Source organism: Staurois parvus, unplaced genomic scaffold (genome assembly GCF_062004578.1).
Source record: "Staurois parvus isolate SC_StPar_1 unplaced genomic scaffold, SC_StPar_1.0 ptg000025l, whole genome shotgun sequence".
Lineage (NCBI taxonomy): Eukaryota > Metazoa > Chordata > Amphibia > Anura > Ranidae > Staurois > Staurois parvus.
The window spans coordinates 29,137,749-29,155,592 of record NW_028317821.1 but is presented as its reverse complement, the minus strand read 5'-3'; the positions used below and the strand labels follow the sequence as shown (position 1 = coordinate 29,155,592).

At 42.8% G+C, this 17,844-nt stretch overlaps 1 protein-coding gene and 2 long non-coding RNA genes across 3 annotated transcripts in view; all 3 read right to left on the bottom strand.

Annotated features, from left to right (window-relative positions):
• Window positions 1–17,844, bottom strand: part of LOC149472017 (uncharacterized) — a 267,974-nt gene that overhangs the window by 163,383 nt on the left and 86,747 nt on the right. The gene's annotated exons all lie outside the window — the stretch shown is intronic.
• Window positions 1,473–6,317, bottom strand: BTG1 (BTG anti-proliferation factor 1). Its single transcript, XM_089652619.1, has 2 exons — window positions 5,897–6,317; window positions 1,473–3,188 (listed from the first exon to the last, which is right to left on the bottom strand). Exons 1-2 carry the CDS (start codon window positions 6,039–6,041, stop codon window positions 2,824–2,826), a joined length of 510 nt encoding a protein of 169 aa, XP_089508745.1. The 5' UTR covers window positions 6,042–6,317; the 3' UTR covers window positions 1,473–2,823.
• LOC149472018 (uncharacterized) lies at window positions 13,903–16,973 on the bottom strand. The gene is made up of 2 exons (XR_016306218.1): window positions 16,526–16,973; window positions 13,903–14,094 (listed from the first exon to the last, which is right to left on the bottom strand). It is a non-coding gene; the product is annotated as an uncharacterized LOC149472018 (long non-coding RNA).

The window sequence follows — 17,844 nt, the reverse complement described above, 5'->3', positions numbered from 1 at the left end:
CCTCCAAATCTCCATATTTATTTTTCTGCTGCTCTGACCTCACTTCCTGTTAGAGGGCGGTTATGTTTGTTCTCCACGGTCCATCTAAATGTAGGAATGTAGGTACCCTCTCTTGCTTGCTCTCAAGATGGACTGGGGACTATGGGATTTGTAATGTGCACAGAGAAGTGCACATGACTGCAACTAACACTGCTTATTCAAATTGGAATTGAGAGGGTAAAGGAGAAGTTCACACACAGAGGACATTACATGGAAACAGAACTGATTTCATGAAAAATAAATTACAGGGCCATTGAGTAGTGGATAAATACGGAATCTTTTTTGGAGAATAATAATATTGTTTAGTGTCACTTTAAATGCATCCATAGCTAGCCAAAAGGCATTGGCAGCACATGAGATTATACATTTATTAAAGTGCAGCCAAAACAGTTTTGGGGAAGGTTTACAACTCCAGAATATTTTACTGCTCCATTGGAGAAAAGTCTTCTCAGTCACTGTGACGATGACAATGGATTCACCAGACAGGAAGTGAAGAATCATCTGCAACACAGACAGAGATAAAAAGCAGACTGGGGTTCTAGCCTTCATCTACTTTATTAAAAATATATACATACTTCTGTCAGGTGTGCTGGTGGAGATTTTCTCACTTCTTGTCTATGGAAAAAATGTTATGGCTGAACATACACTTTAAGCAGCAAAACCACGAACAGGGCCTTCAAATGAAAGTAGAGAGAAGTGATTTGGACCTCAATCACTTTCTCCGATTGAACCAATTTAGGTCACATACTAGATGCAATATTTTTCATACACTGACTTCAAGCGGAAATAGAGAAAGTGACAGAGAACGAACCACAATAGGTGTAACATGGCAGAGAAAAAACAAAGTACATACCTTTGAACTGGAGAAGACTGCTACACAGTGTTGAACCTATCATCCCGGCAAGCTTTATCCAGCAGAACATGTAAAATCTATTAAAATACAAGCAGCCTATCTTCATGGTGTTGTGTTATCCAACTGTGCAAACCACCCTGCATTGCTCATTGGCAACCAAAATTTTGTTGCAAAGTTGCCACTTTGCTATACATAAGTTTCCATCAATAAATGCATTGTGGCATTTGCACAGTAGTCGGGGAAGAAAATATTCCAGGGAATTGTTAGGTTGATGGGCCCCAAATTTTATATCCTCACTTCTTAATTTATTTCCTTAGCATGGTGGTGATTTCTCCTGAGATTACACTCCAGTGTATTTCCTGGCAATATGCCTTTTGTACGGAAGATATTTATGCAAAACGTGTACGTGTTTAACTCTAGCCTAATCCAAAGCATTATTCCAAATTGGCAGGTGTCTCCAATTAAACTCCAGGTTTACACAATAGATCCAGTACCAGCGGGAAGCCATGTGAATCCCCCCAAGATTCTTCCTGGCCCTGAAATGAATCAATTTAGAATCCTACATAACCAGACAAGACTGTTTGTTTAAAATGCCAAGATAAGAAACAATTTATTATAGAGAAGAAAAATCTCTCATTTAAAATAGAAATCTGTACATCTTTGTCACAATCAATATACATGAACTGTACAAATTTACAGCAGTTCATAATTTATCAAATAAAAGAGGACTAACAAAGTTCACAAAATAGATGGTGGCTTGTGGAAAAGGACTTTTACCCAATTAAGTACAAGAAATTACAAAGCAGAACTCCACTTTCTAAAAATAAGAAGTTTACTCCGTCTTAGAAAACTACGAGCTAGGAAATGTACAGATAAGCTGGCTGGTGAGAACGCCATAGTTCAGACAGTGTCTTTAGAAGGTGTTTTTAAAGCCTGTAGCAGTAAAGGCAGGAAAAAATAAGAAATCTCTATTTACTGTTCAAGTTCATTTCACAATATGAAGGATACTCAAGTTTTTTTTTTGGCAGACTTATTAATATTCTCTCATGTATATATACATCTATATCTATTTTCAGTGCAAGTCATGTCTGCCATGTACAGTTCCCACTACGTGTCATATTCCCACCTCTTCACCTTGCTACTGAGCTGCCAGAAATAGTAACATTGAAGACATTAGTGCAAGTTAAGCTCTGCAAAAAAACTGCAGAGAAGTAAATAAAAATCTTACAAAGACATTGAGCTTTGGGTTCATAGGTTATGGATATGTACGTACTCCATGTTTTGAACGTATTTGTCAGCTGGCAATGTCTGGCTGAGCTTACTCCATGGGTAATGATGCACACAGACATGAGATATCATTACCCTATGACTCCAATTTGGGTAAAGATCATTGTCTATGTCAATAAGTGCTCTTTGCAGAAACTCCCTGGCTGACCAGTCTAAAGGGAAGAATCAGTCATCCGACATGGACTTTCCCTGCTGATTATGGTTCCCTCAAGATATGGATACAGCCAAAAAGCCTGTTCAGTTCATTAAAATGCACCTTTGGACAAGATGATCGTGGAGATCATTAAACTCCAAGAAGCTTGTCCCATTTAAAGACCTGACCATAAGTGGAAAAACAAAACCAAACACTGCCTGGTGACAAACGTGTCCAATGTAAAGTATGCACATAACCTAATACAGATATTATCACTGACTAAATGTCTAGTGCCAAACACATTGCCTTCTACATACAGGCTGTCAAACTACTAAAAGGTACTGTCCAAACCATGGCACATTCACATCAGTAAGATCTACTTCTATTTTGTGCCCAATCTTCACAGCTGTGACATTTTATACTTCACACTCCATCCCCATAGGAGCCCTCCCAAATTAAAGACAATATTATTCCATCTGTTACAAGATGATCCAGCCATCGGGACTGTATCTTAACCAGATACCGTCATCATGTTGTACGTTTTGGAAGGGCTTGTTCGGCCAAGGAGAAGTTCATCTTTGCAGCTGATTCTGCTTTCGACCAGAGATGAGCTGCCATTTTGGCTACTGCTGCCTGACGGGACTGCTTCATAGAGCACACATATGGAACCATCCTCTCCAATGCGATAAGACACTTCATATGGATCAATCCACAAAGTGAGTTCACTTGGCAGAAGTTTAAACATTTCTTGGCTGCTCAGTCCGATACGGTCTGCTGCTTGCCCAATCAAGGGATCCATTTTGTGGTTAATCCGAATGCAGCGGTAAGCTGAACCTTTGGAAGGTTTCTCAGGAAACCAATGATGTCTGTAATGTTCTACAAATGGAAAGAAAAAAGAAAAAAGCACACTTATTTACCAACACTCCAAACCAATAGTGAGCACACAAAAATAATCTAAACAACAAACACAAATTAGTAAACAAGTAGATTAAGTTTGTTCGGTGCACGTATTTTCCTAAAATATTTTTAAAAACAAAAATACATGACATGATCATAAATGTTGGATTTACATACTGAGTACAATAATAATAAAATCATCATTAATATTTGTGTTTCCCTAGTGTATTTTAATGACACAAAATTGGATCTTTGATGCATACATTCATGCTAGAGTTCTTGTTTTTATCACATACCACCCACTAAATCTATAATGCAGCTGAAGAGTCATCGATCCATATGGAAATTGTTCTTTTACTTTTTTTTTTTTATTCAGAACAATCCCTAGGCTTGAATTAATAAGAGTGGCTCATTCTGCATAATTATAGCAGTACCACGATTATCACCGGGGTGGGGGGGGGGGTTGGGAGAAGGGGCTGGGGGCACGCAGCCATCCCCTTGTTTTATCAACACAAAAGAGCTGCTGTTTTGTGTAACAAGAACCCAGCTACAGCGCAGATCCCTTTAAAAGAACGCACAAAGACTGACGAGAATAGTGACTAGACTGATAAACATCTGTGTGCTGCCTGGGCACATTTCACAGCAGTCTTGTGATTTCTCTAAATGCATTATTGTTAAACAGCCCCCACTAGAATGCTTGTCACAAACCTAAAAGGGATTCGGAGGTAGGAAGCAGATTTCTAATAAAAAAAAAAAAAAACAGCCAAAAGGAAGTACAAAAAAGAAAGAGGAAAATGAGGGAAAAAACTAAAATGTAAACAAGCCAAAAAATGGAGATCTAGCTAAGTGCCAGCATGTGAAAGGCAAAGCCTAAACGTAATGACGGTGGTCTGATGTAGATTAAGAACGCCGCTCTAACTTGCCTTGTCTCGACATGTCCGTAATTAGAGCAGAGAAGGAAACTCGTCACTGTTGGGCATACAGCTATAGTCTAGGCAGGAAGGACATACAAGTCTGTACTTTCCAACCAAGGTGGGGGGGTGTTGGAGGAGGAGGAGGAGGGAGTAGGGCAATACTCTATTGTACAACAAAGACTTGGAAAAACAAACAGCACCAGAAGCTGCCGTCTGGCCTGTTCCCAGCCAGTCCTGACTAGTCTACAACTGTTGAGTATGATTAACTTGCCCGGGCATACTCCTAACAATCATTCTGGATTATGAATCTATAGGTAATCAGAACTGAAGTGACTTGGAGAAGCTACATCTTCATCATTACAGAACATGTCCAGATGTATGTGACTGACTACTACTAGAGGAACCCACAAAGCAGATCTTTACCCTAATCTAGATCTATACTCCAAACCCACAAAGTAGATCTATACCCTAATCTAGATCGATACTCTAAACCCACAAAGCAGATCTATACCCTAATCTAGATTTATACTCTAAACCCACAAAGTAGATCTATACCTTAATCTAGATCTATACTCCAAACCCACAAAGTAGATCTATACCCTAATCTAGATCTATACTCCAAACCCACAAAGCAGATCTATACCCTAATCTAGATCTATACCTTAATCTAGATCTATACTCCAAACCCACAAAGTAGATCTATACCGTAATCTAGATCTATACTCTACACCAACAAAGTAGATCTATACCCTAATCTAGATCTATACTCCACACCCACAAAGCAGATCTATACCCTAATCTAGATCTATACTCTACACCCACAAAGCAGATCTATACCCTAATCTAGAGCTATACTCTAAACCCACAAAGTAGATCTATACCCTAAACCCACAAAGTAGATCTATACCCTAATCTAGATCTATACTTCAAACCCACAAAGCAGATCTATACCCTAATCTAGATCTATACTCTACACCCATAAAGCAGATCTATACCCTAAACTAGATCTATACTCCAAACCAACAAAGCAGATCTATACCCTAATCTAGATCTATACTCTAAACCCATAAGGTAAATATATACCCTAATCTAGATCTATAATCTAAACCCTTAAAATAGAGATATACCCTAACTGAACAAGGTGTGGTTTGCTGACACCCTGGGTATCAAAGAACTGTTCTAAAACAATCATTTTCCTGTTTTATCTTAGTTTTACTGATCTCCTTCAGCCACTTTCAACAAATTGGTTTCAAGATAACGCAAAGCCTATGCAATGTGTGCCGGCCCAACCACTGGCCTCCACCAGGAGTGTGTGTGATTGGATGACAACACAGGAAAAAAATCAGGAGAGAGCGTTGTCATCCCAGAACAGGAAGTGCCCAAACAAAGACCTTCACCAGCTAAAGACTTGAAGGTAACTTATGTTATTAACCTGTTGACAGACTAAATGTGATTGAATTTAGTTATAAAGTCCTAACTGTTCTCGAAACCGATGACGCCTGTTACGTGTCAGCCAATTTCCACACTAAAACCACAACAAATAAAAGACTACATAAAACACAAAGAAAAGTTGTGATCATCCACCCAGACTGGAGATGTCTGTGATGGAGCCCTCTTGTATTCTAGCTGTAGATACATGTATGGTGGAGCTCTGATCGCCTTCTAGAAGAGGGAAGGCATTGTTGATGTACACAATGCTGGGACAATCATCACAGTGTCCCACCCCATACCCATCTAGGCACACACACAGGGAATCAGATGATGCTGCCTTACCTGCCAGCAGTTCTTGCAGGGACTGGTTGAAGGTCTGAAGCTCCCGGTCGTCCATAAGCCCCTTGGTACGCAGGAACTTGGAGATAAAGCCCACCGCCGCGATGATCTCTGGCTTCATGTTGGCTCGGGGGTAGTGAGTATGCATGGAGGCTGCGGGGACACCACAATGGGGGCGATCCGACTTTTTCCTTCTATTTTACTGGATTTGTTTTGTTGAACTTTAGCGATTTTTTTTTCTGATTTTCACTTATCTTTGAACGAGTTTTTTTTTTTATTAGAGAGAGGGCGATTGTGACATGACCCGAGGAAGAAAGCGGAGTTGTGTGTCAGAGCTGCTGCTCCCTAGTTCTCATCCCTGGGGGTGGTGGAGGAGGACTCGCCACCTTCCCTCAGTCACACATTCCTTCTGTCGCCACTTTCCGAGTGAGAGAGCAGCCCTCCCGTTTGGGTTTTTATACGGCCAGAGAGCGGAACTAGCGTCAGCCGGGCGGTGCTCAGCAGGGCAGCCAATCCAGAGCTCGCAGTGCGGTGACGGCAGCGTGTTGCGGGGAGGACAGACTGCAGCTGACGTAATCCTTCTGCAAACAAACGAGAGCGCAGAGGGAGAAAATTTCCTGTAAACAAGCCAGGACGGGGGCGGCGACCTGCGGCGTCATCCCTGTGTTATGTGTGATGTGCTCGGTGTCGGGACAACATAGGAGAGGCTGGGGGGGGGTGTGGAGCAGGGCCGGAGGAACTACAAGTGGCAGCACGTCCTGGCCAATATTCTAACATTGATGTAGAAGGTGAATGTTCTGTAGTGGGGAGAGAGGTTTATAGGAGATTCATCGAACAACACCATGACCTGGAAGACTGGAGGAAACAATGGGAGCCCTGCCCCACAGAGCTGACACTCTAGTGACACTAAATATCCTTTATATTAGAAATTAACCAATGCACATCCAATTCTTATACCTAGTACACACAATGTGATCATCGCCACACCAGTCATATTGTCCCTGATCACCGCTGCGTCATTTACAGGGTCCCTGATCACCGCCACACCAGTCATTGTCCCTGATCACCGCTGCGTCATTTACAGGGTCCCTGATCACCGCCACACCAGTCATATTGTCCCTGATCACCGCCACACCAGTCATATTGTCCCTGATCACCGCTGCGTCATTTACAGGGTCCCTGATCACCGCCACACCAGTCATATTGTCCCTGATCACCGCCACACCAGTCATATTGTCCCTGATCACCGCTGCGTCATTTACAGGGTCCCTGATCATCGCCACACCAGTCATATTGTGTGATCACCGCCACACCAGTCATATTGTGTGATCACCGCCACACCAGTCATATTGTACCTGATCACCGCTGCGTCATTTACAGGGTCCCTGATCACCGCCACACCAGTCATATTGTCCCTGATCATCGCCACACCAGTAATATTGTACCTGATCACCGCTGCGTCATTTACAGGGTCCCTGATCACCGCCACACCAGTCATATTGGCCCTGATCACCGCCACACCAGTCATATTGTCCCTGATCACTGCCACACCAGTCATATTGTCCCTGATCATCGCTGCTTCATTTACAGGGTCCCTGATCACCGCCACACCAGTCATATTGTCCCTGATAACCGCTGCATCATTTACAGGGTCCCTGATCACCGGCACACCGGTCATATTGTCCCTGATCACCGCCACACCAGTCATATTGTCCCTGATCACCATTGCTTCATTTGCAGGGTCCCTGATCACTGCCACACCAGTCATATTCTCCCTAATCACTGCTGCTTCATTTACAGGGTCCCTGATCACCGCCACACTGGTCATATTGTCTCGGATCACCGCCACACCGGTCGTATTGTCCCTGATCACTGCCACACCAGTCGTATTGTCCCTGATCAACGCCACACCAGTCGTATTGTCCCTGATCACCGCCACACCAGTCGTATTATCCCTGATCACCACCACACCAGTCGTATTGTCCCTGATCACCGCCACACCAGTTGTATTGTCTCTGATCACCGCCACACCAGTCACATTGTCCCTGATCACCGCCACACCAGTCGTATTGTCTCTGCTCACCGCCACACCAGTCGTATTGTCTCTGCTCACCGCCACACCAGTCGTATTGTCCCTGATCACGGCTGCTTCAGTCACAGGGTTACTGATCGCTGCCACACCAGTCATATTGTCCCTGATTACCATTGCTTCAGTTACAGTGTCCCTGATCACTGCCACACGTCATATTGTCCCTGATCACCACTGCTTCAGTTACAGTGTCCCTGATCACCGTCACACCAGTCATATTGTCTGATCACCACTGCTTCAGTTACAGTGGTCCTGATCACTGCCACACCAATCATACTATCTCTGATCACCGCCACACCAGTCATATTGTCCCTGATCACCGCTGCTTCAGTTACAGTGTCCCTGATCATCGCCACACCAGTCATACTGTCCCTGATCGCCGCTGCTTCAGTTACAGTGTCCCTGATCACTGCCACACCAGTCATATTGTCCCTGATCACCACTGCTTCATTTACAGTGTCCCTGATCATCGCCACACCAGTCATATTGTCCCTGATCACTGCTGCTTCAGTCACAGGATTACTGATCGCTGCCACACCAGTCATATTGTCCCTGATTACCATTTCTTCAGTTACAGTGTCCCTGATCACCTTCACAGCAGTCATATTGTCTGATCACCACTGTTTCAGTTACAGTGGTCCTGATCACCGCCACACCAGTCATATTGTCCCTGATCACCGCTGCTTCATTCACAGGGTTACTGATTGCTGCCACACCAGTCATATTGTCTCTGATCACTGCCACACCAGTCATATTGTCCCTGATCACCGCCACACCAGTCATATTGTCCTTGATTAACAGATGAGAGCAGGTTCACCCTGAGCACATGTGACAGACGTGAAAGGGTCTGGAGAAGCCGCGGAGAATATTATGCTGCCTGTAACATCGTTCAGCATGACCGTTTTGGTGGTGGGTCAGTGATGGTCTGGGGAGGCATATCCATGGAGGGACGCACAGACCTCTACAGGCTAGACAATGGGATCCTGACTGCCATTAGGTATGGGGACGAAATCCTTCGACCTATTGTCAGACCCTACACTGGTGCAGTGGGTCATGGGTTCCTCCTGGTGCACGACAATGCCCGGCCTCATGCAGTGAGAGTATGCAGGCAGTTCCTGACGGATGAAGGAATTGATACCATTGAATGGCTCCCACGCTTGCCTGACCTAAATCCAATAGAACACCTCTGGGATATCATGTTCTGGTCCATCCGTCACCTCCAGGTTGCACCTCAGACTGTCCAGGAGCTCAGTGATGCTCTGGTCCATATCTGGGAGGAAATACCCCAGGACACCATCCATCGTCTCATTAGGAGCATGCCCCGACATTGTCAGGCATGCATACAAGCACACGGGGGCCATACAAACTGAGTACCATTTTGAGTTGCTGCAATGAAATTTCAGCAAAATGGACCAGCCTGTTGCGTAATTTTTTCACTTTGATTTTTGGGGTGTCTTTGAATTCAGTCCTCTGTAGGTTGATGGTTTTAATTTCCATCAAACAATGGGGCATCCTTACATTCCTAACACATTACCCAGTCCATATCAGTAAAGATATCCAGCATGATATTTTACCCCATTGAGATCTGATGTGTTTTCAAAGTTCCTTTAATTTTTTTGAGCAGTGTATAATATAGGGCCAAACAACGCTTTGACAATGTAATCCAATAAGAACCAGAACCTTGCCTACAAGAGCTTACAATCTAATTAGAAATGAATAGCTCTAATATAGCCTACAGAACTGAGCATTGCTCTAATCATATCATCCAATAAGAACCAGAACCCTGCCCACAAAATCTAACAATCTAAATAGATATAAAAGGCATTAATATGTTCTGTAGGAATGAGCAAGGGTATGGTAATACAACAGGAACTAGAATCTGCTTTAAAGAGCTAATAGCACATATGTATATGTTCTATACTATCAGCTGAGCAAGGATAAAATATCATCCAATAGGAACCAAAACCTGCTCAGAAGAGCTAACAATCTAATTAAAAATAATTAGCAATAATACATACTGTAGGGCTGAGCAAGGTTATAATGTAATACAAAAGGGACCAGAGCCCTGCCCACAAGAGCTAACAATCTAATTATATTTAATTAGCACTAATATATTCCATAGGGCTGAGCAAGACTAGAATCAAAATCCCGTCCAACGGGTCTTTTGTCCTTATCCTTGATTATTAGACAAACACATTTTTGAAAAGCTGTACAAAGTGAGAACTGAAGGTGTCCATGATGTCAGAAGAACCTTGCCTGACCTAGCTTTTTACCTGGGGGGGAGTGATTGGGTGTGTTTGAATACCCATGACAAACTGTTGATGTTCCCTTAGGCTATTCCTAGACACAGGATACCAGTATAAAGAAACAAGAGATATTGAGTTAAACTTCCATCACCTGACAATGATCATGGAAAGATTGCATGAAAGCCTTTTAACCCCTCCCCACCCAGCTCCGAAATCCTATTAAGGCTCATTTACGCCTGGGGGTGGGATTGACAGTCCAATCTTGTGACCATTCTCATTGGCTGTCACAGTGATCACATGAATGAGAAGCTATCCCACTGGATTCCAACTAGAAAGTAGAAACCAAGAGATCTCTTTGACAGATGTGTCATATAGTAAGTGTGCTCTCAGCACAGAAATCTTGGCCGTCCATGGATGCATATGTGTGATATGTGGGTGCTATAGGCCATCCTCCCTGCCGATGCACATATGTGTTGCGTGAGCTGCAAGAGCTTAAGATGACCATATACATCACATTATCACAGTTTGATTGTATGATCTCTTTTAGGTCAACTATGAAGGCTAAGGGACTGCTTTGATACAAATTTGTTTACAAACTGTATTGGTTATGTAAAGCCTCATATTATTGTACAGTCATATTGTTACAAGTATGGAAGTTTAGAAAAAAAAATAATGATTTCAATATTTTTTGCCATTTTCAGTTGGATGATCTATTTTCATCTCAGGACCTTTTGACGGAAGCCAGTCGTTCGTCCAGCTTCTGTTGAACAAACAGCGGTACACGCGTACTGAATGTGGCCCAGTTCTTGCTGAACCGTCTGGTTTTTGATAAATGTGTATTGGACTGTAGGCTTCATTCACACGGACACTGTTTTTGGAATAGCCCTGAGCTCTGTGCAGACAATCTATATGGGTGAATGAAGACGCAGCAGCTACAGACTCAACCGCACAGCCATACTGTGTATGTTCAAGGCCGTGTGCCCATACCTGCAAACCTGGTAAACTTGGCTGTGTGGGTGAATCCGTATTTTGTAAATCAACATTATTGTGTGAAAGATCTATGGTACAAAAGATCTTTTCCAAATCTCATAAGCACCATGTAATGTCTATCCTAGATTGTAAGCTCGAAAGAGTAGGGCCCTATAACCCCTCGTGTGCTGTTTGTAGTTGCTGTAATGTTTCATGTATTGTCCCCCCCTCTATTGTACAGCGCTGAGCAAACCCTTTGGCGCTATATAAACTCAATGTAATGTAATGTAATGGCTAGTCTTTAGCTGGTCATACACATTTTATTTTCTCTTTGAATGAGATATAACTGCTTGATTGCCCCATCTATGTTAAACAGGGGAGATGGATGAATCTCCCGTGGTCAACTATTGTATTCTGACAGCTTGCACCCACAGCTGTCAAAATGTCTCAACAGTGACCGCAACTGATTGGCTGCGTTCACTGTTCTGACTTTTTTCCTGCTTGGTTCCCTCGATTTTCCAGTTGAAGTTTGTTGAGTCAGGTGGTGCAGGCAGGGCCAGCCGCAGCATGAATTTTGGCGCATGCACTGGAATCAGATGAAATGTCATGTATGGCCAGTTTTAGGGCTAGGTCATACTAACGATTCTGTTACTGGTTACAACTCCCCAGTGAGTCACTAAGAACCAACTTACCTTCTTCTATAGTCTCACTCCTTCAGTGGCTGAATCAGGGAGATGTTGCTTGGCTTACCATGCCCTCTTTAGGAAAGAGGCTTCCGCACCAAGTTGACCTCTGAGCAGGGGCGGACTGACAACTCATGGGGCCCCCGGGCAATAGGGGATTGTGGGGCCCCTGTGTCCTTGCCCAAACTCAAAAATGCCTATGAAAAAGGTACCAGGGGCATCTCATGGGGCCCCCTACTGACCCCGGGTCCTTGGGAAGTGCCCGAGTTTCCAAATGGTCAGTCCGCCCCTGCCTCTGAGGGAGAAGCGTCCATTAGGAAAGGTGAAGTTGTATTTAGGAGATTTTACTGCTGGTGAGGTTTTACTAGAGGTAGAATCCCTATCATTACATGACCCTTACAGGTAAACCCACATGGGAGCTGTCTGCCTACCCTTTTGTCTTTCCTTTTTCATAGACATAAACATGTACATTAGGACAACTTGAACATATATGTTTTTAGAGCCATGTTTAGGCAGCTTTGCTTGGGGGGATTAACCCTTATTTGTACATCCCATCTTTTGTGTGTATAGGTATACCTGTTGACTTTAATTGATTGGCACCTGATTTTGGATAAATCAGTTATGATCCCCATGTGTTTCTGTGTTCAAATGCTCTTGTTTTTGGGGTGATGCATCTGTTTTTCTGATTGCTCCCTCTCTTCTGTGGCCATAAACTTCATGGTTCTCTCTGCTCTCTCGTCATTTCCTCCCATGCTCGCCTCTTTAGAGAAACCTATCCCACTTTCACCCAACAACTAGACTCTAATTTTCTCCATCAGCACAACCCCCACAGTTATTCCCTTTATGCCTGGTGCACACGACAAAACCAGACAAATGATTGTATTTTTTTGCATGGTAATCGGAAGTGACGTCATGTATGTGTGACCCCTCATTTCTCCATGCCTTGGGCTATATCTTCGTATTGTTGCAGCGCATTCATTCATTGGTCTCTGCACATAGTCGTTCTCCTCACATACATCTACGATTGCATCTTCTAAAATGGAGTACTTTACAGAAGGAATGCAAGAGTAAGCACTTCCAAATGTTGTCCTTGCAATTTTGGCTATCAGTTTTTTTCATAATTTGGAGCATTTCATGGTAAAGGAATATTGTTTTTGTTCCGGGTTGTTTTCATGTTCCCGATCATGTCTTCGTCACTCCATTTTTTACGGATTAGTACTGTACTGAAGAAACAAAAAATGTTTCTTCTGTTATCTTACAAGAAAAATGTTTGTGCGTGTCCTTTTGGATAATTTCACATGAACTGTCATAGCTGTGTACTAATGAATAGATTATTGGACGAATGCTCCAAATGCATTTTTTTTTGTCCGATTTTCTCATCATATGTACCAAGCATTAGCCCCTTGACACTGACGTCACATAAATATGCGGCCTCACTGAACTGGGCTTTTTTCTGTGGGGCCGCATATTTGCGTACCTGTCTTTGTGCTGAGTCTGCGCCGCAGTGCGCACTCCCAGCACAAAGACCATGGTGTCACTGAGAGCCCCGGATCCCGTTCTAACGATCTGGACTCGGGACTCCCGATTCTGGGTCACATGATCGCTGTGATAGCCTCTGATTGGCTATCACAGTGATCAGTCACTGTGCAGCCCGGCCCCCTTGTTTTTTTTTCTCTCTATGAATGGAGAAGAGATACATTGTATCTCTCTAACTCCTGGCATAGAGAGAAAAAGAAAAGTAAAAAAAATATATATATAAATAAATATTAAAAAATAAAGAAAAAAATACCTAGATCAAGGTTTGATCTAGTTCAGTGCCAGGGTTATTGTTTGGGTCAAGGTCAGGGTCAAAGGTCAAGGTCAAAGGCCAGGATTTAAAAAAATGGTATCAGTGTCAGTTTGTGTCAGTGTCAATGTGTTTTAGGTAAAAGAAAAAAAAAGACAAAAACAAAATGTGCACTATTGTTTCTGCGCTGTACTACGGGTACAAACAACAAATAACATACACATATATGGTATCACTGTGATCATCAAGAACTGGAGAATTTATTTTGGATTGTTCTTTGATGGTAGGTTATGGTAGTAACAAGAAACATACAGCTAAATAAAAAAATGATTTTTGTTTTTACTATTTTGGGCCAGTTTTCCTTTGATAATAAAACAAATCAGGAGATATCCATTACCATTTACCACCAAGTGAAAGCCCAGTTTGTCCTGAAAAAAAAACAAGGTATAATTCACCTGGATGTACAAAGTAGTTGTAGTGATATGTACGGTTTTACTAACACATGTCAACGTTGCAAAATTGTGCTTAGGCATTTAGATTTGTTTTACCCTTAGGCGTGAAGGGGTTAATATCACTTTTCTCTGCCTTTTAGGCTCCATGTACACAAGGCATTTTAATAACGCTGGTAACCTTAGCTGTGTAAAGTCACGTTAAAAACGTGAGTTATTCAGTATTTTTTAATGTTTTTGCATTAGCGTTTAGCTGTATTTTTTCATGTTTATGTGTTTTAGTGTTCCCCCCCCCCCCAAAATTTTTTTTTGCTCTAAAAAAACATCCAAAAACGCTGGTTTGCCACGTTTTTCAGCATTAGAGTGTTTTTACAGTTAGAAAACTCCTCCAGAGACCCACTAGTAGGTTCTTTTTCCAGCCAAAAAACATCCCTGCCAAAAAAGGCTGATTACAGTCTATGTGTGCACACATAGGATAACATGCTGGGGAGTTTACTGGCTGTAGAAAAAAGCCAAAAACAGCCGCTGTAAAAACGTCCATTGTGGATGAGGACTTAGATTGGAATGAGTAGGGCCCTCTGATTCCTCCTGTACTGAATTGTATTGTAAGGCTAGGTTCACGTCTGTGCAGGTGGTGCCGCTGCGGATCCGCACGAAAATCTGTACAGCAGCACCACCCGCACAGAGAAATGCGGACCCGCGGGCGGGTGCCATTAGTTCTAATGGCACGCCGCCCGCACTGTAAAACACAACTGTACTGGGTACCGAGGTTCCTGTGCGGGCTGCGTTTTCAGAAGAAGTGCAGTGACTTCTTCCCCGCGTGTCACGGGGTACAGGAGTCCATTCAAATGAATGGGCTCTCGTGCTCACACAATACACGGCCCGCACTGCTGTATATATGTGAACTGGGGCTTATTGTACTATCTGCCCAAGTGCTGTGCAAACTGTTGGTGTTGTATAATACTAATAATAATAATGGTCAGGTAACCCGTGCATGTACATGTTTTTGATTGGTAGTCGATATGTTTGATCACCCTCTATTATCTATGGCTAGTTTTGGAGGTCCTGTAACATGTACATTAAGGGCTCACGTACACTGCAGCTGCTAAACTGATGTTTAGGAGCAGTTGAGCGTTTTTTTCCAGCAGCCCCTGAACTCTCCTTTTTGTTTTCCTGTGTGTCCATGTACACATAGTCGTTTAGCCCTGGTTCACACTGGTGCGGTGCGGAATTCGCAGCATTTTCAGTGCGAATGCCGCACCACATCAGAATCACACCCCGTTCATGCGAACCGCTGTGGGTGTGTATGTTAAGTTAACAACACCCTGAAAGTGGTCTGAAAAATGCGGTGCGATGTGCAGAATTGGATCACATAGGTGTGAATACCTATGTGATCCGATTCTGGTGCGGACCAAAAAAAGGGTCCTGCACGTTTTTGGTGCGGGTGCGGTGTGATTAGAGCCATACAAAATGTATGGCTCCAATTTCACCGCACACAAATCACATGTGATTTGCACAGGAATGAGATGCGGTTCCTGTGCGAATCACATGTGATATACTGCACTGCATACCAGGCTCACAGTAGTTTACAGGCATTTTCTTGAAAGCCAAAAAATCGCGTTCAGGAGTAGAGTGTACCGGTGTTTCAAACGCCAAATGCTTGTAAACGCGTTTATGCATATTTAGACACGTTTTTTGGCTGGTCCATATCCAGATGCTATCTAGTGCCTTTTTTCTTCATCAGAAATGCATGCACAGCATTTTCCACGTATTCAAATGGACCTAGCACACCAGCGCAGTCAGTTCCAGATTTTGCGTGAAGGAAAAAATGATAGAACGCCCCGCATTATGCTCATGATGGGATCCATAGTGAATACAACCAGAAAAGACAGGTCATCTCAACACATACTGCCCTCTCTGCTTCTGCTCTCTCTCTCTCTCTCTCCAAATGTCTGAAATAGTTAACTGTTTACTATTTTTCAGTGCATTCTGGGCATTTGGGAAGGTCTGCTGAGGTTATCTTTTAAAAACGCTTCTAAATATAAGCTCGAAAGAGCAGGGCCCTCGATCCCCTCATGTTTTGCATTGTATTGTTATGGTTCTGTCACATGTTCTGTCCCCCTTTGTAATGTACAGCGCTGAGCGAACTATTGGCGCTTTATAAATACTGTATAATAATAATATAATAAACGTGGTAGGTAAACACGGCTAAACTGCCGTTTTTTAACCTACGTTTTCTAGCAGTCAGTTTCCAGTGGTCAGAAAAGTTTTTCTGTGTACATGAGGCCTAGTAGGATTGAAACGAGAAATCGTTTTGGAAGAGATGGATACAAAGGGAAGGTAATATAGCAGACTCACAGATCATCTTTACATTGAAAGAGAAGTGAATCATAATAATCGTAAACCTTACCCTACTGTGTGGGTGTAATAAAGTCCTCCGTGTTTTTCCTTGCACATGGTTGGTAAAATACAGTTTCGAAGCAAGAAAATGAATGTGAATAATAACTTTTGATGCCAGTTCATGAGAACACTTAGTTGTCTTTGTCAGCTGTGGCATAGTCCATGTAAAAAAAAAAAAAAAAGGCTCTCCAGCTGTAAGGGGTTTTTTCAGTCCCCCCCTCCCCCACAGGAAAGCAGCTCCAGACCATAACAAGACAAAGTCATGGCACAGTAACAAAGACAGCTGAGATTAGTGGGTAGGGGGTCTCTCCAGACAGGGAGGGGGTTGTGCTCTCCTCCCCCTCTCAGTATGTCCTGCAAGCTGGAGGGAGTGCTTTGAAGTGAGGACTTGTTGAGAATGGCACTCTATTGTCTGTCCTCTGTGCCTGCTCTCATCATGTCCATGAAAGCCTAATGGAAGTATACTGGAGTTTCAGGAAGTGTCGCAGCAGAGCTGGATGAACAGTGAATTCACAGACTGCTTTCCACGTGACGTGTGATTCATAGGCTAAAAATACAAGCCTCAGTGCAACAGAGCATCTGATCCGTGTTTTCACACATGGGGCATCAAAGAGCGTTCAGGCTGGAGATTGGGAACGTTGCGTGAATACGTAGATCACCCTAGGGCAATGTTGCTTTACCTTATTTATTTTATTACATACCCTTTTACGATGGTAAATGGGTATTCAGCAGCTACTGGTTCAGACCAGTTCATCTTCGGCATTGTATAAATCATTATTATTATTATACAGGATTTATATATGCTCCTTGGAGCTTACAATCTAAGAGGTATATATCTATATATTATTATTATACAGGATTTATATAGCACCAACAGTTTGCTCAGCGCTTTACAATATAAAGGGAGACAATACAGCAACAATACAGTTCAATACAAGAGGGATAGGAGGACCCTGCTCCTTGGAGCTTACAATATAAGAGGTATATATCTATATATTATTATTATACAGGATTTATATAGTGCCAACAGTTTGCTCAGCACTTTACAATATAACAGGAGACAATACAGCAACAATACAGTTCAATACAAGAGGGTTAGGAGGGCCCTGCTCCTTGGAGCTTACAATATAAGAGGTATATATCTATATATTATTATTATACAGGATTTATATAGCACCGACAGTTTGCTCAGCACTTTACAATATAACAGGAGACAATACAGCAACAATACAGTTCAATACAAGAGGGATAGGAGGGCCCTGCTCCTTGGAGCTTACAATATAAGAGGTATATATCTATATATTATTATTATACAGGATTTATATAGCG